This window comes from Barbatula barbatula (genome assembly GCF_947034865.1).
Source record: "Barbatula barbatula genome assembly, chromosome: 18".
In the NCBI taxonomy this organism is placed as follows: Eukaryota; Metazoa; Chordata; class Actinopteri; order Cypriniformes; family Nemacheilidae; genus Barbatula; species Barbatula barbatula.
The window spans coordinates 1,362,664-1,385,748 of record NC_136781.1 but is presented as its reverse complement, the minus strand read 5'-3'; the positions used below and the strand labels follow the sequence as shown (position 1 = coordinate 1,385,748).

At 40.2% G+C, this 23,085-nt stretch overlaps 3 protein-coding genes and 1 pseudogene across 4 annotated transcripts in view; all 4 read left to right on the top strand.

The window, feature by feature from the left end:
- LOC306907372 (uncharacterized protein) overlaps window positions 1-2,589 on the top strand; it is a gene marked incomplete at both ends in the record, with an annotated part of 74,389 nt that extends 71,800 nt beyond the window's left edge. The window contains 2 exons of the mRNA XM_079479427.1: window positions 791-1,402; window positions 2,557-2,589. Of these exons, the coding sequence (XP_079335553.1) occupies window positions 791-1,402; window positions 2,557-2,589 (645 nt within the window). The remainder of the gene's footprint in view (window positions 1-790; window positions 1,403-2,556) is intronic.
- Window positions 2,590-2,780: 191 nt separating this feature from the next.
- Window positions 2,781-8,451, top strand: LOC306907371 (protocadherin gamma-A12-like; the record flags this gene model as incomplete). Its single annotated transcript, XM_079479426.1, has 3 exons — window positions 2,781-5,100; window positions 6,830-8,229; window positions 8,446-8,451. The coding sequence occupies 3 exons, from the start codon at window positions 2,781-2,783 to the stop codon at window positions 8,449-8,451; spliced, it is 3,726 nt and encodes a 1,241-aa protein (XP_079335552.1).
- Window positions 8,452-9,280: 829 nt separating this feature from the next.
- Window positions 9,281-11,532, top strand: LOC306907370 (protocadherin gamma-A10-like; annotated as a pseudogene). Its single transcript has one exon. The product of its transcript is annotated as a protocadherin gamma-A10-like (transcript).
- Window positions 11,533-12,784: 1,252 nt separating this feature from the next.
- Window positions 12,785-22,787, top strand: LOC306907368 (uncharacterized protein; the record flags this gene model as incomplete). Its single annotated transcript, XM_079479423.1, has 3 exons — window positions 12,785-15,116; window positions 17,267-18,638; window positions 19,641-22,787. 3 exons carry the CDS (start codon window positions 12,785-12,787, stop codon window positions 22,039-22,041), a joined length of 6,105 nt encoding a protein of 2,034 aa, XP_079335549.1. The 3' UTR covers window positions 22,042-22,787.
- Window positions 22,788-23,085: the final 298 nt, after the last annotated feature.

Sequence of the window (23,085 nt, the reverse complement as noted above, 5' to 3'; positions counted from 1 at the left end):
TGTTTTAGACGCCAACGATAATAGTCCAATTATAACTATGACGTCGTTATCGGGTAAGATCCAAGAGGATTCTCCTCCAGGCACCGTCGTAGCTTTGATAAGCGTCCAGGATTTGGACTCTGGTAAAAACGGACAGGTCCGCTTAAATTTAGAACAAAATTCTCCTTTTGCAATTAATCCATCACCGCGAAAATACTACACTTTGGTAACCGATGCGCCATTAGACCGAGAATTTTTTTCCAGTTTTAACCTGACGTTGGTTGCATCAGACGAAGGCACTCCTGCATTGTTCAGTAAAAAAACAATTTCTTTGGAAATTACTGACATTAACGATAATGCGCCAGTCTTTAGTCAGAGTGAATATAAATCGTATATATCAGAGAATAACTCTCCAGGGGTTTCTTTGTTGACTCTTCAAGCAACTGACCCAGACGCAGGACAAAACGCGCGCATCTCATATTATCTTATAGACACCAACGTAAATGGTTCTCCTGCTTCGACATATTTCTCTGTTAACGCAGACAATGGAATTATCCACGCCGTTCAAACATTCGATTATGAACAGATGAAAGAGTTTAAAATACATGTTAGAGCGCAGGATGGAGGGTCTCCGCCTCTCGGTTCCAATGCTACAGTTTTTGTATCTGTTCAAGACAAAAATGACAACGCGCCTCAGGTTCTGTATCCGGTCCAGTCTGGTGGTTCTGTGGTTGCTGAAATAGTACCTCGTTCTGCAGATGTGGGTTATCTGGTCACTAAAGTGGTCGCTGTTGATGTGGACTCTGGACAGAATGCCTGGCTCTCATATAAACTGCAGAAAAACACAGACAGGGCGCTGTTTGAACTGGGTTTACAAAATGGAGAAATAAGAACTGTGCGCCAGGTGACAGATAAAGATGCTGTGAAACAAAGACTCACTGTTGTAGTGGAGGACAACGGACAGCCCTCTCGTTCAGCTACAGTCAATGTTAACGTGGCGCTGGCGGACAGCTTCCCCGAATTGGTCTCGGAGTTCACTGACTTTACGCACGACAAGGAATACAACGACAACCTGACATTTTATCTAGTCTTGGCTCTGGCTGCAGTTTCATTTCTTTTCATAACATGTCTAGTTGTCATAATTTCAGTCAAAATCTACAGATGGAGGCAGTCTCGTCTGTATTGCAAATCCAATCTTCCGGTTATTCCTTACTATCCGCCGCGTTACGCAGACTCCGTAGGCACTGGAACTCTGCAGCACGTGCATAATTACGAAATCTACCGAACCAATGACTCAAGGAAAAGTGATATTACATATTTTGGTCCCGTCAGTCAAAGTCTCATAAGTGTTGCAGCAAGTGGAACCGAAAGTCTTCCAAAGGTGACGCGAACTTCCGATTGCATTGAACCACCCAGCACACTGGTGAGTTTGTAGTAATTTAATAATTTACATTGTTTTACGTATCTTGACGATTTTTTTAAATTGGATGCTTAATTTAGCCTGCAAGCTTTTATATTTGCAAGAAGTTTTTGAACGGGTTGTGTTTTAACGCTGTCCATGGTACTGAAGTCGCTGGCCTTTTTCTTATGTTGTGCTCTGTATGCAATGTGCATAATAAACTTTTAATTCACCAGATTCAGTCTTATTGAAACAATCACATAATTATTTTCTTACTGGACCTTCTGACAGGATCTATTATGTCTTACGTTTTAAACTGTGATTACATTGTTGCGTTTTATTTAATTATTTTATGCAAAGGCGAATAATGATCGTATGACCACACTAGCAATAATTAACTGGAATATTTTTATATTAAGGTTAATATAAAATATTTTTATATTATCCTTATGCAAATATTATTGTGAATATTAGTTTATTAAGGTTAACGTTATATAAGTGTTTGTTTTTGTTCTATTCAATAATTTGTTTTGCAGCCAAAAGCCTGCAAATATTTTTGTCGTTGATTGTCGGTGTCCATGTATCAACGCGTCTCTCTTATTTCTAACTTTTACAGGTTGGCATTTTTGTAAGAAAGAGTACGACAATATGTTTTCTATACTCACTGTCATACAGACGCGTTCTGCATGTCAGACAGTATTAGTATTTTTAATTTGAAATGTTTTAAACCCGTGTGTTCTCTGTCTATTTAACAAATAAACTCTAAGATAATAATAAAACAAAGGCATTATAATACAGCTTTGCAGCATTTGTATAATTACAGGGTTTGCAGGACAACAGTACAGAATTAGTTAAGGTAATTTGAGTAAATTGCTTAGATAATTGTATGTATCACCAAATGTATTTCTATTTTACTAAGAATTTGTTTGGCCGGGTATATTCCAGTTAACACTAGAATGCTTTAGCCTATATGAAATGCACATCATGTAGGCCTAATGTAGATAATATCTGATGCTGTTCTTGCATTTATGAGATATTTCAATACTCTTCTCTAAATAGCTTGTTGAAGACCTTTGCTTAGACGAACTCTGAACAGCAAGGGCCGCTGTTGATCAATGAAACATTTATGTTGTGTCATTCAGCATTCTAAAACCCCTCCTTGTTCTCTCGTGGTGTAGCGGATGGCAGTGAAGCTGGCTAGCCGTTTTTAGTCAGAGCTGTTTGCGAGAGGCACCAAGGTATACTGTACATTGTGAATTATATTATTATTATTATTCCCCACAACATATTGGACTACAAGACATAAGAACATAGTTGATTGGATTTACTGTTTTTTAATCTTTTTATTATGATGCAACGGGCCTGTTGGATGACAGAATCGCATCGTTCCTTGCAATGGAAAATGCTGTGGCAGTTATCAATATTTCTTTCTTGTTATTTTTGCAATGCAAACGGACATATTCGATATTCGATTCCAGAGGAGATGAGGAAAGGCTCACTCATCGGTAATGTAGCACAAGATCTGGGGCTTGATTTGAAAAGGCTTCGAGCGGGTCGAGCGCGTATCGTGACCGGAGACAACACTCAGTACGCAGAGCTTAAAACAGACAAAGGGATTCTGGTCGTGATTGAGAGAATAGACCGAGAGCAGCTTTGTGGTGACACCACACCATGCAGCTTCAGTTTTGAGATCATTCTAGAGAATCCAATGGAACTGCACCCGGTAACTGTTGAAATTTTGGATGAAAATGATCACGCGCCGTCGTTTCAGAACAAAGAGTTAAAATTTGAAATTAGTGAATCCGCAGCCCTGGGCTCTCGCTTTCTTCTGGAGAGCGCAGATGATCACGATGTAGGGCTGAACTCGCTGCAGAACTACATTTTGTCGGCAAATGATAATTTTGCTTTAAAGCAACACTCAAATCCAGACGGAAGTAAATACGCAGAGATGGTTTTACAGAAAGCGTTAGACAGAGAAGAGCATCCTCATTTATATCTTAAGTTAATAGCTGTAGATGGTGGAAACCCGCAGAGGTCTGGTTCTGTTAATATAGATGTTACAGTGTTAGATGCTAATGACAACGCGCCGCAGTTTAACCAGTCGGTCTATAGAGCATCCATAATGGAAAATGCACCGAGGGGCACCTACATTACTACCGTTAATGCTACAGATGCAGATGCCGGTTCGAATGGACGAATAACGTTCAATTTCTATAAGCAGAAAGGAACCGCTGCGCAACAATTCAATATTGACGGTGACACTGGGGTCGTTTCTGTTGTAGGGGCAATTGATCATGAAAAAGATACTAAATTTGAAATTACAGTCGAGGCGCGGGATCATGGTGGTTTGACTGATTCAAGTAAAATTTTATTAGAAGTAATTGATGTAAATGATAATGTCCCTGTCATCAATATAATGTCTTTTTCAAGCACGGTGTCCGAAGATGCCCCACCCGACACCACAATCGCAATAATTAATGTTAAGGATTCAGACACGGATGATAATGGCAAAGTCAGCTGTTTCATCGAAGGATCCGAAGCTTTTACAATAAAATCAACTTTAAGAAATTATTACTCATTAGTCACAAATGTTATTTTAGATCGTGAAAAGGTTCCAGAGTACAACATCACTGTGTCAGCCTCTGACTCCGGGCGGCCTCCTCTAGTAAGCCGAAAAACATTATATCTAAAAGTAACTGATGTAAATGATAATGCTCCCGTTTTTCAGGACAGTGTTTATAATTCATTCTTGCTAGAGAATAATTCACCCGGCGTTTCCATTCTTCAAATCAAAGCTCATGACCCAGACGAAAATCAAAATGCTCGAATATCTTACATTCTAGAAGGAGGTGATCTGGTCGGTTCTCCTGTGGGAACGTACGTTTCTGTTAACGCTGAAAGTGGTGTTGTACACGCAGTGCGTTCTTTTGATTACGAACAAATCAAAAACATAAAAATAACTATAAATGCGCAGGATGGAGGCTCTCCTCCACTTTGTCGTAATGTAACTGTGAACATTTTCATTCAAGATCAGAATGACAACGCACCTCAGGTTCTGTATCCGGTCCAGTCCGGTGGTTCTATGGTGGCTGAAATAGTGCCTCGTTCGGCAGATGTGGGTTATTTGGTCACTAAAGTGGTCGCTGTTGATGTGGACTCTGGACAGAATGCCTGGCTCTCATATAAACTGCAGAAAAACACAGACAGGGCGCTGTTTGAAGTGGGTTTACAGAATGGAGAAATAAGAACAGTGCGCCAGGTGACAGATAAAGATGCTGTGAAACAAAGACTCACTGTTGTAGTGGAGGACAACGGACAGCCCTCTCGTTCAGCTACAGTCAATGTTAACGTGGCGCTGGCGGACAGCTTCCCTGAACTGCTCTCGGAGTTCACTGACTTTACGCACGACAAGGAATATAACGACAATCTGACTTTTTATCTAATATTGGCCTTGGCTGCAGTTTCATTTCTTTTCATAACATGTTTAGTTGTCATAATATCTATAAAAATGTACAGGTGGAGGCAATCTCGCTCGTTTTACAAGTCCAGTCTCCCGGTTATTCCTTACTATCCGCCGCGTTACGCTGACACTGTAGGCACAGGAACTCTTCAGCATGTGTATAATTACGACGTTTACGGTACGGCAGATTCCAAAAGGAGTGACTGTAAGTTTGTTAGACCCGCAAGCCAGAACGTATTGATAGTGGACCCCAATTCAACAGGCACGATGCAGCGGATGCTCAACGAGCATAATACCATGGATGAACCAGATTCGTCTACACAGGTGAGTGTGCCTCTGGATAGGTCTGTTTGTGCATTTATTGTTAATTGTTTCACATGCATAGGCTAGTTGTTCGATTTGTGTTTGAAGTGTGCATAATTTCACGCTAAAAAAGACGGCTTACCCAAAAAGGAAAATGTATACATCTTATACTCATCATCACCACGTCTTTGCAGCCCTGTGTGGCTTTTACAAAAGGAAACATTTTGAATATTTTTTGTGAGTGTCAGCATCACACGTTTACATTTGAAAAAGGAGCTCGTGTAAATTAGGATTGGAACGTTACTAGTAAGCAAATGAAGACTTGAAATTGGTGGGCATTAATCCTTTGCTCACCGGATATAATAAAACAATTTAAAATATTGTTATTGTGTTGTGTTGATACAATTTTCTGACTCTAAGTGCCGCTGTTAGTCAGTGAAAAAATATGTTTGCAGGCTGCGTGTCAGTAGACATTGGCCCCACCTCGGCAGTGCGCTCACTGACGCAGAGGGGAGAGTCTCAATCTGTTTCATTCAGTCGCAGTATTTCTTTTCTCTCATAAACGCATTTAATGTTTATTTTTAATAATTTAAAGTTGTTTTAATTTGTAAGTCTTAGGCCTACTTCATTTTTTATGTGGTTAATTTGTACTCGGAGGAAAATGGCTATTCAGAATTTTGTTAGAAATGGATGTGCTCTTTTTCTCGGACCGCAGTTGCAAGTGATATTTTTTATTTCGTGCTGCCTTCCTTTTGCAGTATCTCAAATTCGCTACTCCATCCCAGAAGAATTGACAAAGGGTTCGCTTATAGGAAATGTAGCGCAGGATCTGGGTCTCGATTTGAAAAGGCTTCGAGGGGGTCGAGCGCGTATCGTGACCGGAGACAGCACTCAATATGCGGAGCTCAAAACAGACAAAGGGATTCTGGTCGTAAGTGAGAGAATAGACCGAGAGAAGCTTTGCGGCGAAACCACACCATGCAGCTTTAGCTTCGAGATTATTCTGGAAAATCCAATTGAATTACATCAGGTAACCGTTGAAATTATAGACGTAAATGACAATTCTCCTGTATTCGAGAAAAAGAAGATCAATTTTGAAATAAGCGAATTGGCGAATATTGGTTCAAGCTTTGCATTAGAGAGCGCATTTGATCTTGATGTAGAATTAAATTCTTTACAAAATTATATTCTGACAAAGAACGATTACTTTGTTCTAAAACAACATTCAAATCCCGACGGCAGTAGATTTGTCGAAATGGTCCTAGATAAAGCGTTAGACAGGGAAACGTATCCCGATTTGTCTCTAAAGCTGATCGCTGTAGATGGTGGAAACCCCCAAAGATCTGGTTCTGTGAATATAGATGTCACTGTGTTAGATGCGAATGACAACGCGCCGCAGTTTAACCAGACGGTTTATAGAGCATCTGTGATCGAAAATGCACCGAGGGGCACTTACATTACTAGTGTTAATGCTACCGATGCTGATAGTGGGTCAAATGGTCAAATAATGTTTTCCTTCGCCGATTTAAAAGAACATTGGAGAGATATTTTTAGCGTAGATGAAAACACTGGCTTAGTGTCTGTTTTAGGAAATGTTGATTTTGAAAAAGACAAACGTTTTGAAATTAGAGTCAGAGCGACAGACCAAGGTGGTTTAACGAGTACAAGTAAGCTTGTAATTGAAGTAGTTGATGTAAATGATAATGCACCTATAATTAATCTAATGTCTCTATCAAGCCCTGTGTCGGAAGATGCTCTTCCGGGGACAACCATCGCTGTGCTTAATATTAAAGATTTGGATTCTGGTACAAATGGACAGGTTACGTGCTTTATTGATAGAAAAATTCCAATTAACATTAAAACATCTCTCTCTAACTATTATAATTTGATCACCGATGCCTTTCTTGACCGTGAAACTCAATCAGAATATAATATAACTGTCATTGCGACAGATTCTGGTTCACCGGCACTGTCGAGCTCAACTACTCTGCGCCTTAAAGTTTCCGACGTCAATGATAACGCGCCCGTTTTCGAGCAAAAGAGCTATTCTGCATACATCCCGGAAAATAATCCTCTGGGATTTTCTATATGTAATGTTAAAGCGAGAGATTTAGACTGGAGTCAGAACTCAAGAGTTTCCTATTTTTTAGTAGATAAACACATTGTGGGAGCCCCGATTTCATCATACGTGTCCATAAACTCTGAAAATGGACTGTTACAGGCAGTGCGTTCATTTGATTATGAGCAGATTAAACAGCTAAATCTCGTTATAAATGCCCAAGATGGAGGATCTCCTCCACTCAGCAGCAACGTGTCAATGACAATAATCATTCAGGACCAGAATGACAACGCGCCCCAGGTTCTGTATCCGGTCCAGTCTGGTGGTTCTGTGGTGGCTGAAATAGTACCTCGTTCGGCTGATGTTGGTTACTTGGTCACGAAAGTGGTCGCTGTTGATGTGGACGCTGGACAGAATGCCTGGCTCTCATATAAACTGCAGAAAGCCACAGACAGGGCGCTGTTTGAAGTGGGTTTACAGAATGGAGAAATAAGAACTGTTCGCCAGGTGACAGATAAAGATGCTGTGAAACAAAGACTCACTGTTGTAGTGGAGGACAACGGACAGCCCTCTCGTTCAGCTACAGTCAATGTTAACGTGGCGCTGGCGGACAGCTTCCCTGAACTGCTCTCGGAGTTCACTGACTTTACGCACGACAAAGAATACAACGACAACCTGACTTTTTATCTAGTCTTGGCTCTGGCTGTAGTTTCGTTTCTCTTTATCGTGTCCATAATTGCCATACTGTCAGTCAAATGCTACAGATGGAGACGCGAGAGGATGTTTTTCAAATCTGGAGCGAATCTTCCAGTTATTCCGTATTATCCGCCTCTTTACGCAGACGTTGGGGGCACAGGAACATTACAGCACGTGTACAATTATGATGTTTGCAGAACCACTGACTCCAGAAAGAGTGATTTGAAGTTTGTCAGACCTTACAGTGAGAGCATCATTAGTCTGGACAACAGCGGAACACAGACACTCACGTACGCTCAGAGAGAGAAACTGGTTGAGAATCATGATGATCAGGTAAGAAAGGATGTATTTTCTTAATTTGTGTAGCTAACTAAATCTATACTTTTTAATCCTGTTGTTGGTAAACGCGAGCATTGTGGACATGGTTTCCATATCGTTGCTGTAGTTTCAGTGGAGAGAATTACAGGATGGTGTTTTGTCAAAATATTCATTTATTTTCGTTTAAAGTCAAATGTTTACTAAGACAGTTTCTTCTTAATTTGTCTTCAGGTTTAGCGTTTAATGGCAAATTTTTCATGATTCGTGATATTTTTGTTGAAAAAATTATTTGTATCTGAGTTACAGTATACAATTTGTATACAAAGTTTGTATGTTCGTTATACAAATAGAAGACCCATCTTTTTGGCGTATGGGCAAGCTGAAGATTGTCGTTAGTGTTACTTTAATCATCGCTGTTTTATAAAATTAAATGCATTTATCATCAACTTTTAAACACGGTGTATATTCTACCACCCACATCTTGACTGGTGTTAATTTTGTTGTAAAAGGTTTGTGCTTTTTCATCTGTGCTTGTTAATAGATTTCAGCACTTTACAGCGTCACTGGCCGTGGTCCCGAATTTAGTTATCTTTTCTCTTTCTGACATGTCTGCCTTATCTCGTTATCGTTTAAGTCTCTCATCTTTTCTAACAAGTCCAAGGAGGTCTGAGTAAAAGTCTTGTTTATTTTGTATTTTTACAGTAGTAAAGAAGTATTTTTGCGTCATTGTCATTGATGTCCGGCACTGAAGTATTTTTATTTTGTTATAAAAAATGTTACAAGTGTACAAAAGGAAATATATTTTACAACATCTATCTGGACTCATAGTGCCGCTGTTGATCAGTGTTTCACATTTTAGAGAGCTTATTTGCACGAGTTCAACCCCCACCACCTTCATAGACGAGAGCTGATCACTCAGTCTAAAGAGGACAGAGAACGTACAGTTAATCTTGTTTTTATATATAATAATGAACGGGATTTGTTTTATCAGTCGGATCGTTGTAATTATTTGATCATTTTGGCTGATATTCTATGGACTAAATGTTTTTTTTCTCGTCTCGTGGAAATGTCGGATAGAACAATGGCGCGGCAAGTACTGCTGTTTATTTGGTTTCTCTCTCTCGGTTCAGCCATCGGGCAGGTCAGTTACTCCATTCCTGAGGAAATGGCGAAAGGCTCTTTAGTCGGTAACATAGCGCAGGATCTGGGTTTAGATTTAAAGAGACTGAAATCTGGTAAAGCTCGTATTTATACAGGAGACAGCGCGGAATACGTCGAGCTGAATAAAGACAGAGGAGTCCTCCTTATCAAAGAGAGAATAGACCGAGAGGCGCTATGCGTACAGACAACGCCTTGCGCACTACATTTACAGATTACTCTGGAAAATCCTGTTGAGTTTTATAGTGTTACAATTGAAATTGCAGACGTAAACGACAATGCGCCGTTGTTTTTGGCTACAGAAACAATATTTAATATAAACGAATTGTCTCCAACTGGATCTAAATTTGTCTTAGAGAGAGCTGTTGATAACGACGTTGGTTTAAACGGCGTGCAGAGCTATTCCCTTCAACCCGTTGATAATTTTGTCTTGAAAACACAAGAAATGCCGGATGGTTCTAAAAATGTTGAAATGATTCTACAAAAACCTCTCGACCGAGAGAAACAAGAACATATTTCGCTTTTGCTTACCGCTGTGGACGGTGGAGACCCACGGATGTCCGGCACAATGTCGATAATAATTACTGTTCAGGACGCAAACGATAACGCACCAGTTTGCTTTCTACCGGTTTATAAAGTCAACATTCCAGAAAATTCCCCAAAAGGGACAATTTTAACAACAGTTAAAGCATCTGATGCTGACCAAGGACAAAACGGTAAAGTTGAATTTTTTATTCACAAATCTCCTGGTAGCGCCACAAATATCTTTGAAATAGAAAAAAATGAGGGAGTGTTAAAGTTATCAGGCGATATCGACTACGAACGAACAAAGCATTATCAGATTGATGTTCAAGCGAGAGACATCGGACATCATTCTGACACGTGCAAAGTTATTGTTGATGTAATTGATGTAAATGACAACAAACCAGTAATTAATATAATGACAAAACCAGGTCCTCTTTCCGAAGACTCAAAAGCAGGTACCGTAGTGACTATGCTTAATGCCCAAGACTCCGATTCTGGAGACAATGGAAAAGTCCAGTGCTCTATTAATGATAATGTCCCCTTTACATTAAAACCAACAACAAATATTTTTTTCAGTTTGGTAACAGACGGTGATTTTGATCGAGAGAGGGAGGCTGAATTTAACATAAGTGTGACGTGTACTGATGAGGGCGTGCCCTCTCTTTCCAGCAGCTTCACTCTTGCCTTACTGATATCAGATGTGAATGATAACGCGCCTGTCTTTGAGAAAAGCTCTTATATGGCCTCGGTTCAAGAAAACAACACACCGGGTCTTTCCATCTTCAAAGTGAGCGCCAGTGACGCAGATTTTAACCAGAATGCTCGTGTGTCTTACATACTGGAGGACTCCTCTGTTAACGGAGTGCCCGTCTCCTCGTTAGTGTCCGTCAGTGCTGATAGTGGAGTCATACACGCGGTGCGATCTTTCGATTACGAGCAGATTAAAGATTTCCAGTTCCGCGTAAAAGCGCAAGATGGAGGCTCACCTCCTCTGAGCAGCAACGTGAGTGTAAAAATAATCATTCAGGATCAAAATGACAACTCGCCTCAGGTTCTGTATCCGGTCCAGTCTGGTGGTTCTGTGGTGGCTGAAATAGTGCCTCGTTCTGCAGATGTGGGTTATTTGGTCACTAAAGTGGTCGCTGTTGATGTGGACTCTGGACAGAATGCCTGGCTCTCATATAAACTGCAGAAAGCCACAGACAGGGCGCTGTTTGAAGTGGGTTTACAGAATGGAGAAATAAGAACTGTTCGCCAAGTGACAGATAAAGATGCTGTGAAACAAAGACTCACTGTTGTAGTGGAGGACAACGGGCAGCCCTCTCGTTCAGCTACAGTCAATGTTAACGTGGCGCTGGCGGACAGCTTCCCTGAAGTGCTCTCGGAGTTCACTGACTTTACGCACGACAAGGAATACAACGACAAGCTGACTTTTTATCTAGTCTTGGCTCTGGCTGTGGTTTCGTTTCTCTTTATCGTGTCTATCATTTCCATACTGTCGGTAAAATGCTACAGATGGAGACGCGAGCGGATGTTTTACAAATCTGGAGCGAATCTTCCAGTTATTCCGTATTATCCGCCCCTTTACGCAGACGTTGGGGGCACAGGAACATTACAGCACGTGTACAATTATGATGTTTGCAGAACCACTGACTCCAGAAAAAGTGATCTGAAGTTTGTCAGACCTTGCAGTGAGAGCATCATTAGTCTGGACACCAGTGGAACACAGACACTCACACATGCACACAGAGAGAAACTGATCATGGAGCGTTCTGGCGACCAGGTAAGAATATATATTTTTTATATTTTTTGTAGTGGTCTATTTTATACGCTTTTTCGAGATTTCTGGCCACGGTTTAAAGAAGCCACTCTCATGCTCTTGCATTGTATTTTTACATTCAATTACAACAACATGTTGCTGTCGTTGCTTTAGTTTAGAAAGATTCGATGATTCTAAAATCTTTATTTATTCTATCGTACTTCTATGGTCCGAGGGTTACTTTAAAATCAACAGAAGACAGTTTATGTTTAGTATAAAAGTAACTTAAAATGTAGATGTAGGCTATAGCTGAAATATATTAGTCTGTTCTGTACCGGCATTACACCATTTACCAAGTCGAATAATAATTAATATTTGAAAATACATGTTTTCTCCAGTGCAGTATGTGATATTTTGACATGAATTCCGCCTGGTACCGTTTTGTCATGGCTCGTACTAATTGTTTACATTTTTATTATTTATACTTCTTGACGCCCTGAATTTGTGTTATGTTTATCTTTAAGTGTGCGTGGGCCTTCTTCATCTATGCTTGCAAAAAAAAGATTTTAGAACATTAGCCAGCGGCGCTGACCGTGGTTCTGAATGCGGCCATGGGTTGTTCTGAAGATGGTTAATTTCTTTGTTCTGTTTGATAGCTCATGTTTTTGGGAATCTCTACGTCCCTTCAGTCTGTCATCTAATTTAACATATACAAGTTACTCTCATCTTACATTTTGTCCATTTCAATTTTAGGCTGTGTTTTTCAGAGCAGCATTCGTTTTTGGACCTTTCGTTGAAATCGGGACTATTTTATTTTAATTGCTTTCCATAGTGGTGAGAAATAAAAGTTGTAGTTCCTGTGAGTGGACTCATAGTGCCACTGTTGGTCAGTGTTTCACAGTTTAGAGAGCTGATCTGCAGCACGTTCACCCCATCGTCTCCATAATATAAGAGAGACGAAAGCTGAAAGCTCATTCTAAAGCGGACCGAGGACGTTGGGATTAACCTTTCTCGTTTTTGCGCTTATTATCAGCTAAATTTGTTTCTAGTTGGATGTGTGTATTTATTAAATATTTTTTGGACTGATAAAAACCTGGATTAAACGGCATTTTCTCTTATCTCGTGAAGATGTCGGACAGAACAATGGCGCGGCAAGTACTGCTGTTTATTTGCTTTCTCTCTCTCGGTGTAGCTCACGGGCAGGTCAGTTACTCCATTCCTGAAGAAATGGCGAAAGGCTCTTTAGTCGGTAACATAGCGCAGGATTTGGGTTTAGATTTAAAGAGACTGAAATCTGGTAAAGCTCGTATTTATACAGGAGACAGCACTGAATACATCGAGCTGAATAAAGACAGAGGAGTCCTCCTTATCAAAGAGAGAATAGACCGAGAGGCGCTATGCGGACAGACCACTCCTTGCGCATTACACCTTCAAATTATTCTGGAAAACCCTATGGAGCTGTTTCGAATTACAGTAGAAATTACTGATATAAATGATCATTCTCCGATCTTTATGAAGACAGAGAAACGATTTGAGATCAGCGAGTCAGCCGTTGTCGGTTCAAAATTTGTATTAGAAAAAGCCATAGACGCAGACATGGGAACAAATGGACTTCAGAGCTACTTTTTGACGCCAACTGACAATTTTAATCTTAAACTTCACAGTCAAGCGGACGGAAGCAAAAAAGTAGAAATGATTCTACATAAAGCGCTTGATCGAGAGATTCAGGAAAACATCTCTTTAATATTAACTGCCACTGATGGCGGAAATCCTGTTATGTCAGGAACAGTTCAGATACATGTTGTGGTGCTTGATATAAATGATAATGCCCCAGTTTTTAGTCATTCAATCTATAAAGCAATTATAACGGAAAATTCACCCATTGGAACATCACTTATTTCGGTTAGGGCGTCAGATCTGGACAAAGGAACAAATAGTCATATAGTCTATTCGATTTCAAACGTTGCCGATAGAATGTCTGAGCTGTTTCATATAGATGACAAAGGCGAGGTAACATTGGTTGGAAAAATTGACTATGAACAAGCAAAGCACTACCAAATTGATATTGAAGCGACTGACAATGGCGGACTTTCTGATTCAAGTAAAATTATTGTGGATGTTATTGATGTTAATGATAACGCACCTATTATCGCAGTAATGTCAAAATCTGTCTCCGTAACGGAGGATTCATCACAAAATACTGTTATTGCCATAATAAGTGCTAATGATCCAGATTCCGACAGTAGCGGGCAGGTTCAGTGCAGTGTAAATGAACATATTCCCTTTTCAATTAAATCAACTTCTAATGGATTTTATAGTATTGTGACAGACAGTGATTTAGATCGGGAGACAGAGCCACAGTTTAATATCAGTGTGACGTGCACTGATGAGGGCGTGCCCTCTCTCTCCAGCAGCGTCACTCTCTTCTTACAAATATCAGATGTGAATGATAACGCGCCTGTCTTTAAGAAAAGTTCTTATGAGGCTTCTGTTCAAGAAAACAACACACCGGGTATTTCAATCTTCACGGTGAGCGCAAGAGATGCAGATTTTAATCAGAATGCTCGCGTGTCTTACATACTGGAGGACTCCTCTGTTAACGGAGTGCCCGTCTCCTCGTTAGTGTCCGTCAGTGCTGATAGTGGAGTCATACACGCAGTACGATCTTTTGATTATGAGCAGATTAAAGATTTCCAATTCCGCGTAAAAGCGCAAGATGGAGGCTCACCTCCTCTCAGCAGCAATGTGAGTGTAAAAATAATAATTCAGGATCAGAATGATAACGCGCCTCAGGTTCTGTATCCGGTCCAGTCTGGTGGTTCTGTGGTGGCTGAAATAGTGCCTCGTTCGGCAGATGTGGGTTATTTGGTCACTAAAGTGGTCGCTGTTGATGTGGACTCTGGCCAGAATGCCTGGCTCTCATATAAACTGCAGAAAGCCACAGACAGGGTACTGTTTGAAGTGGGTTTACAGAATGGAGAAATAAGAACTGTTCGCCAAGTGACGGATAAAGATGCTGTGAAACAAAGACTCACTGTTGTAGTGGAGGACAACGGACAGCCCTCTCGTTCAGCTACAGTCAATGTTAACGTGGCGCTGGCGGACAGCTTCCCTGAACTGCTCTCGGAGTTCACTGACTTTACGCACGACAAGGAATACAACGACAACCTGACTTTTTATCTAGTCTTGGCTCTGGCTGTGGTTTCGTTTCTCTTTATCGTGTCTATCATCGCCATACTGTCAGTTAAATGCTACAGGTGGAGACACCAGAGGATGTTTTACAAATCTGGAGCGAATCTTCCAGTTATTCCGTATTACCCGCCTCTTTACGCAGACGTTGGGGGCACAGGAACATTACAGCACGTGTACAATTATGATGTTTGCAGAACCACTGACTCCACAAAAAGTGATCTGAAATACGTCAGACCTTACAGTGAGAGCATCATTAGTCTGGACACCAGTGGAACACAGACACTCACACATGCGCAGAGAGAAAAACTGACCACTGAGAGTTTTGAAGACCAGGTAAGAATGGATGTGGTTTGTTAATTATAAAAGCAGCCAACCTTTGTTCGTGTATGCACGCATTGTCGACAAAATTGCTCGCTATGGTCTTTCTGCTTCATAAATACCAAAAACATTACATGTTTTACTTTGTTGCAACCAACTTTTTGCCATCCTATTTAGGCTTTATTTTTCATGGTTACATCGTTGCTGTTGTTTAGCTTGAAGGAAACACTGGGCGGTATTAAAATACTTAATTCCAAATGTATCATATTTTTCCTGTTCTATTATTCAATAATTACTTAAACCGGCTCTTCCTAATTTTACATTTAGTTGATTTTATCTCTTTAGATGGGTTTCTTGGTGTTTTAATTTTTTTTTAAATTAAGGGTTTTGTTGTTTCGTTTCATTTTTATAAATTAATTTATATTTCAGTGCATTACAATATACAGTTTGTAGAATACTACATTTTTTAAATGAAATGTCTATAGCTGTGCCATTAAAAAACACCAGTTGTGTTTCATGCTCTTTCATCAGTGTTTGTTAAGAGATGTTGTGCTATATGCTGTTTCGCTGAACACGGTCCTGATTTCAGTCATGTATTCCTGTACAGGCTTTTGTTTCTTTCTCTCTGTTTGATAGAATATAACATTATTCTTTACGTCATGTCAGTATGTTGTTTTATTTAACACGTTCAGTGAAGTATGAGCTTACGTCCGCCATGTAATTTATTAAGGTGCATTTTTACATCAATTTTCATTTTAGTCATTTTATTATCATCAATGTCGGCTGTTGTTTTATTTGAACTCTAAATCATTTTGGCACCAGTGTACAATATTTGTTGTTCATGTTACTGAACTCATAGTGCCGCTGTTGGTCAGTGTTTCACATTTAGGGAGCAGATCTACAACACTTCCACCCCCATCATCTCCATAATATAAGAGCGACGAAAGCTGAGCACACAGTCTGAACAGTACAGAGAATACAAAGATGAACCTTCTTGTTTTGGATTATAATGTTTCCATCAGGTGGATGTATGGTATTATTTTACATTTTTGATTAATATTCTAAGGATGAAACGTTTTTTTTCTTCTTGTATCGAAGAAATGTCGGACAGAACAATGGCGCGGCAAGTATTGCTGTTTATTTGCTTTCTCTCTCTCGGTGTAGCTCTCGGGCAGGTCAGTTACTCCATTCCTGAAGAAATGCCGAAAGGGTCTTTAGTCGGTAACATAGCGCAGGATTTGGGTTTAGATTTAAAGAGACTGAAATCTGGTAAAGCTCGTATTTATACAGGAGACAGCGCTGAATACATCGAGCTGAATAAAGACAGAGGAGTCCTCCTTATCAAAGAGAGAATAGACCGAGAGGCGCTATGCGGACAGACAACGCCTTGCGCGCTGCATTTACAGATTACTTTGGAAAATCCTATGGAATTTTATAGTGTTACAATTGAAATTGTAGACGTAAACGACAATGCGCCGATGTTTTCGGCTAAAGAAACGAATATTGATATTAGCGAATTGTCTCCAACTGGATCTAAATTTGTTTTGGAAACAGCAGCAGATGATGACGTTGGTATAAATGGTGTACAGTGTTATTTGTTGCATCCTACGGATCATTTTGCGTTAAAAACGCAAGATTTGCCAGATGGCTCAAAAAATGTCGAATTGATTCTACAAAAACCTCTCGACCGAGAAAGACAGGAGCATTTTTCGCTTTTGCTTACTGCAGTGGACGGAGGAGATCCACAGATGTCTGGCACAATGCCGATTGTTATCACTGTTGAGGACGCAAATGATAACGCTCCAGTTTGCTTTTTACCGGTTTATAAAACAAGCATTGCAGAAAATTCTCCAAAAGGCACGATTTTAACTACAGTTAAAGCATCAGATGCTGATGAAGGACAAAATGGTAAAATTGAATATTACATCACAAAATCATCTGGTGGCACTACTAATCTCTTTGAAATAGATAGGGTTGATGGGGTTTTAAAGCTTTCTGGTGATATCGATTATGAGAAAAATAAACACTATCAAATTGACGTTCAAGCGAGAGACCTTGGGCGACACTCTGACACGTGCAAAGTGATTGTTGATATAATAGATGTTAATGACAATCAACCAGTAATCAACATAATGTCAAAACCAAGCGCTCTTATAGAAAACTCAATAGCCGGCACCGTAGTGACTATGCTGAATGCCCAAGACTCGGATTCTGGAGACAATGGAAAGGTGCAGTGCTCTGTTAATGATAATGTCCCCTTTACCCTGAAGTCAACAGCAAACAATTTCTTCAGTTTAGTAATGGATGGTGATTTAGATCGGGAGAGAGTGTCTGAATTTAACGTTAGTGTGACGTGCGCTGATGAGGGCGTGCCCTCTCTCTCCAGCAGCGTCATTATCTCCTTACAGATATCAGATGTGAATGATAACGCGCCTGTCTTTGAGAAAAGCTCTTATGAGGCTTATGTTCAAGAAAACAACACACCGGGTCTTTCCATCTTTACAGTCAGAGCAAAGGACGCCGATTTTAACCAGAATGCTCGTGTGTCTTACATACTGGAGGACTCCTCTGTTAACGGAATGCCCGTCTCCTCGTTGGTGTCTGTAAGTGCTGATAGTGGAGTCATACACGCGGTGCGATCTTTCGATTATGAGCAGATTAAATATTTCAAATTCCGCGTAAAAGCGCAAGATGGAGGCTCACCTCCTCTCAGCAGTAACGTGAGTGTAAAAATAAACATTCAGGATCAGAATGACAACTCGCCTCAGGTTCTGTATCCGGTCCAGTCTGGTGGTTCTTTGGTTGCTGAAATAGTGCCTCGTTCTGTAGATGTGGGTTATCTGGTCACTAAAGTGGTCGCTGTTGATGTGGACTCTGGACAGAATGCCTGGCTCTCATATAAACTGCAGAAAGCCACAGACAGGGCGCTGTTTGAAGTGGGTTTACAGAATGGAGAAATAAGAACTGTGCGCCAGGTGACAGATAAAGATGCTGTGAAACAAAGACTCACCGTTGTAGTGGAGGACAACGGACAGCCCTCTCGTTCAGCTACAGTCAATCTTAACGTGGCGCTGGCGGACAGCTTCCCTGAAGTGCTCTCGGAGTTCACTGACTTTACGCACGACAAGGAATACAACGATAACCTGACTTTTTATCTAATCTTGGCTCTGGCTGTGGTTTCGTTTCTCTTTATCGTGTCTATCATCGCCATACTGTCAGTTAAATGCTACAGATGGAGACGAGAGAGAATGTTTTCCAAATCTGGAGCGAATCTTCCAGTTATTCCGTATTATCCGCCACTTTACGCAGACGTTGGAGGCACAGGAACATTACAGCACGTGTACAATTATGATGTTTGCAGAACCACTGACACCAGAAAGAGTGATCTGAAATATGTCAGACCTTTCAGTGAGAGCATCATTAGTCTGAACGACAATTGTTCTCGCCACGGTTTAAACATTCCCTCTTCTTTGTACAGTTTGACTTGCAGTTACAACCATATTTTAGTTGTAAATTTTAGGTCTGTATTTAACTTGGTTACATCGTGACTGTAGTTTAGTTTAAAACGAAGACTAGACGGTTTGTAATATCCAATTATGCTCTGTTTAAATGTTAGATTTTAGTGTTTTCAGGGTTTTGTTATTCAAGTACTTATTTACTATAAAAAAATGTTTATATATAGTTACAAAATAGATTGTATCAAGTAGAAACATATTCGATGTATTTTATTGTTTAACTCATTCAGTGTGATGTTTCTCTGCGATTACTGTTTTTTGTTTGTATGGCTAATATAATCTTAAATTCTTATTATCAACGTTGGGGAATATGTAGCCTACTTTTACTATTTTTATTATTTAAAATTTTGCCACATCTTGTGTAGTAATTATCTATGCATGTGTTGTTGTTTATTATCTGTGCTTGTTAAGAAAGAGATGTCAGCATTTAAGGCAGCGCGTCGCTGACCATGGTGCTGAATGCAGACATATGATATTCTACAGATTTGTATGTCTTATCTTTTTTGATAGTGCATAACTTCTGGATCCATTAGTCTCTCGTATAATTTAACGCGTACAAGGCAATCTGAGCCGTCATATTTATTTTTGGTACTGTATTTTAACAGCAATTTCGTTGTATTGTTATCGATGTCGGAGGCAGTTTTATTTTAATTCTATGCATTGGTGCAAAAACTATGTTTGTAGTTCATCTAACTGGACTCAAAGTGCCGCTGTTGGTCAGTGTTTCACAGTTTAGAGAGCATATCTGCAGCCCTTCCACCCCCATCATCTCCATAAACTAAGAGAGACGAAAGCTAAGAACACAATCTGAAGAGGACAGAAAACGTAGTGATAAAGCTTTTTGTTTTTGCGATTGGACTCTTTTTTCATCAACTGGATCTATACATATATTTTCATTTATTATTTGTATTCCATGGATTAAACTGACTTTTCCAGTCATCTCTTGAAATATCGTACAGAACAATGGCGCGGCAAGTACTGCTGTTTATTTGGTTTCTCTCTCTCGGTGTAGCTCACGGGCAGGTCAGTTACTCCATTCCTGAAGAAATGTCGAAAGGCTCTTTAGTCGGTAACATAGCGCAGGATTTGGGTTTAGATTTAAAGAGACTGAAATCTGGCAAAGCTCGTATTTATACAGGAGACAGCGCTGAATACATCGAGCTGAATAAAGACAGAGGAGTCCTCCTTATCAAAGAGAGAATAGACCGAGAGGCGCTATGCGGCCAGACAACGCCTTGCGCACTACATTTACAGATTATTTTAGAAAATCCCCTCGAGTTTTACTCGACCACAGTAGAGATTACAGATATCAACGATAATGCACCAACCTTTAAAAATAGCGAAATGAAGTTTGAGATAAGTGAAATTTCTAAAACTGGTGTTAGATTTGCCCTCGACAAAGCAAATGACCCAGATGTTGGTCGTAACGGGCTTCAAGACTACAGTCTTAGCTCGACGGATTTTTTTGCGTTAAAACTGCACAATCAACCCGATGGTGTAAAAGCTGTGGAAATGATATTACAAAAGCCACTAGATCGAGAGATTCAGGACCATGTCGCACTTGTACTCACCGCAAAGGATGGGGGAGATCCTCAAATGACAGGAACAATGCAAATTCAAATTACAGTTTTGGATGCCAACGATAATGGACCCGTGTGCAGTCAGGCATCATATAGGGCGAGCATTGCCGAAAATGCACCAACCGGCACTGTTTTAACCACAGTTACTGCATCTGATGCGGATCTTGGCCCTAATAGCATTATATCATTTTCGATTTCTTCTGACGGTGCAAATGATTTATTCAGGGTAGACGAAAATACCGGTGTTGTGACTTTATTTGGGAAAGTGGATTATGAAAAACATAGAATCTATCAAATTGATGTTCAAGCTAAAGACCAAGGCGGACACTCGGATTTGTGTAAAGTAATTCTAGATGTCACTGACGTAAATGATAACATACCTGGAATTAGCATCATGTCTAGAACTAATGTTGTATCAGAGGATTCTAGACTTGGCACCGTTGTTGCGATATTAACCGTTCAAGATTTAGACACAGGTGACAATGGAAGGGTTACGTGCATTATAGATAGAGACATTTATTTTATACTAAAACCCACTGGCAATAATTTTTTCAGTTTAGTGACTGACGGTAAATTAGACCGGGAGAGCGAATCTGAGTATAATATCAGTCTGACATGCGCTGATGAGGGCGTGCCCTCTCTCTCCAGCAGCGTTACTCTCTCCTTACAGATATCAGATGTAAATGATAACGCGCCTGTATTTGAGAAAAGCTCTTTTGAGGCTTCTGTACAAGAAAACAACACACCGGGTCTTCCCATCATTACAGTCAGAGCCAGAGACGCAGATTTTAACCAGAATGCTCGTGTGTCTTACATACTGGAGGACTCCTCTGTTAACGGAGTGCCCGTCTCCTCGTTAGTGTCTGTCAGTGCTGAGAGTGGAGTCATACACGCAGTGCGATCTTTCGATTATGAGCAGATTAAAAATTTCAAATTCCGCGTAAAAGCGCAAGATGGAGGCTCACCTCCTCTCAGCAGCAATGTGAGTGTAAAAATTATCATTCAGGATCAGAATGACAACGCACCCCAGGTTCTGTATCCGGTCCAGTCTGGTGGTTCTGTGGTGGCTGAAATAGTGCCTCGTTCTGCAGATGTGGGTTATCTGGTCACTAAAGTGGTCGCTGTTGATGTGGACTCTGGACAGAATGCCTGGCTCTCATATAAACTGCAGAAAGCCACAGACAAGGCGCTGTTTGAAGTGGGTTTACAGAATGGAGAAATAAGAACTGTTCGCCAGGTGACAGATAAAGATGCTGTGAAACAAAGACTCACTGTTGTAGTGGAGGACAACGGACAGCCCTCTCGTTCAGCTACAGTCAATGTTAACGTGGCGCTGGCGGACAGCTTTCCTGAACTGCTCTCGGAGTTCACTGACTTTACGCAAGACAAGGAATACAACGACAACCTGACCTTTTATTTAGTCTTGGCTCTGGCTGTAGTTTCGTTTCTCTTTATCGTGTCTATAATCTCCATACTGTCAGTGAAATGCTACAGATGGAGACGTGAACGGATGTTTTACAAATCTGGAGCGAATCTTCCAGTTATTCCGTATTATCCGCCACTTTACGCAGATGTTGGGGGCACAGGAACATTACAGCACGTGTACAATTATGATGTTTGCAGAACCACTGACTCCACAAAAAGTGATCTGAAATACGTCAGACCTTACAGTGAGAGCATCATTAGTCTGGGCACCAGTGGAACACAGACACTCACACATGCGCAGAGAGCGAAACTGACCACAGCGAGTTCTGACGACCAGGTAAGAATATATGTTTAAAGCAGACGAAGTTTTTGTTTTTGTTTTCTAGTGGTTGACTCATGTCTATAAATTAATTATCTTTAGTTATTCATACCGTAAACCTATCATGTTTGACCTGCAGTTACAACAAATATTTTGCTTTGCTTTACCTTAATGGTTCATGGTTAAACCACTGCTGTGGTTTGGAAGAGAGACTAGACGGTCTTCTTTTAATGGCCAAGAATTACTTGCACTGTCTCCTCAAAAATGAACGTTTACTCGATAGAGTTGTTTCTGAAATGTTTTTGTTGAACTGAGTATTTTCACGATTTCGTTATTCCATTTTTAAGTATAAAATCGATTGTTTTACTGTATACAATTTTATCAAATTATCCCGAATAATACTACAAAGTAAAAATTTTGGCAAAAGTCAGAGAAAAAATCTGATCGTGATTAAACCTGAAGACAATGTAATAAACAACCAAAACCAATTTATAAAGTTCGGCCTACTTAATATTAGATCACTAAATTCAAAGGCAGTTATTGTAAATGAAATGATCACGGACAACAGTTTTGATATACTCTGTCTTACCGAGACGTGTCTTAAACCAAATGATTATTTCGGTCTAAATGAGTGTACCCCACCAAGCTACTGCTATATGCATGAGCCACGTCCGGTTGGTCGGGGTGGCGGCGTCGCTACATTATTTAGAAACTTTCTTACTGTAACTCAGAGAACAGAGCATAAATTTAAATAATTTGAAGTGCTTGCGTTGAACATAATTATTCCTAACAAAAAATAAAAAAACATTGCTTTATTTTACATTGGCTACGGTGTATAGACCCCCTGGTCCCTATACTGATTTTCTGAAAGAGTTTGCGGCCTTCCTATCGGACCTATTGGTTAACGTTGATAAAATACTAATTGTCGGAGATTTTAATATCCACGCTAACGATGCATTAGCACTGGCGTTTACAGAACTACTACAATATTTTGGGGTAATACAACACATTAAAGGATCCACTCATCGATTTAATCATACACTAGACCTGATTACATCTCACGAAGCCGATCTAACCAAT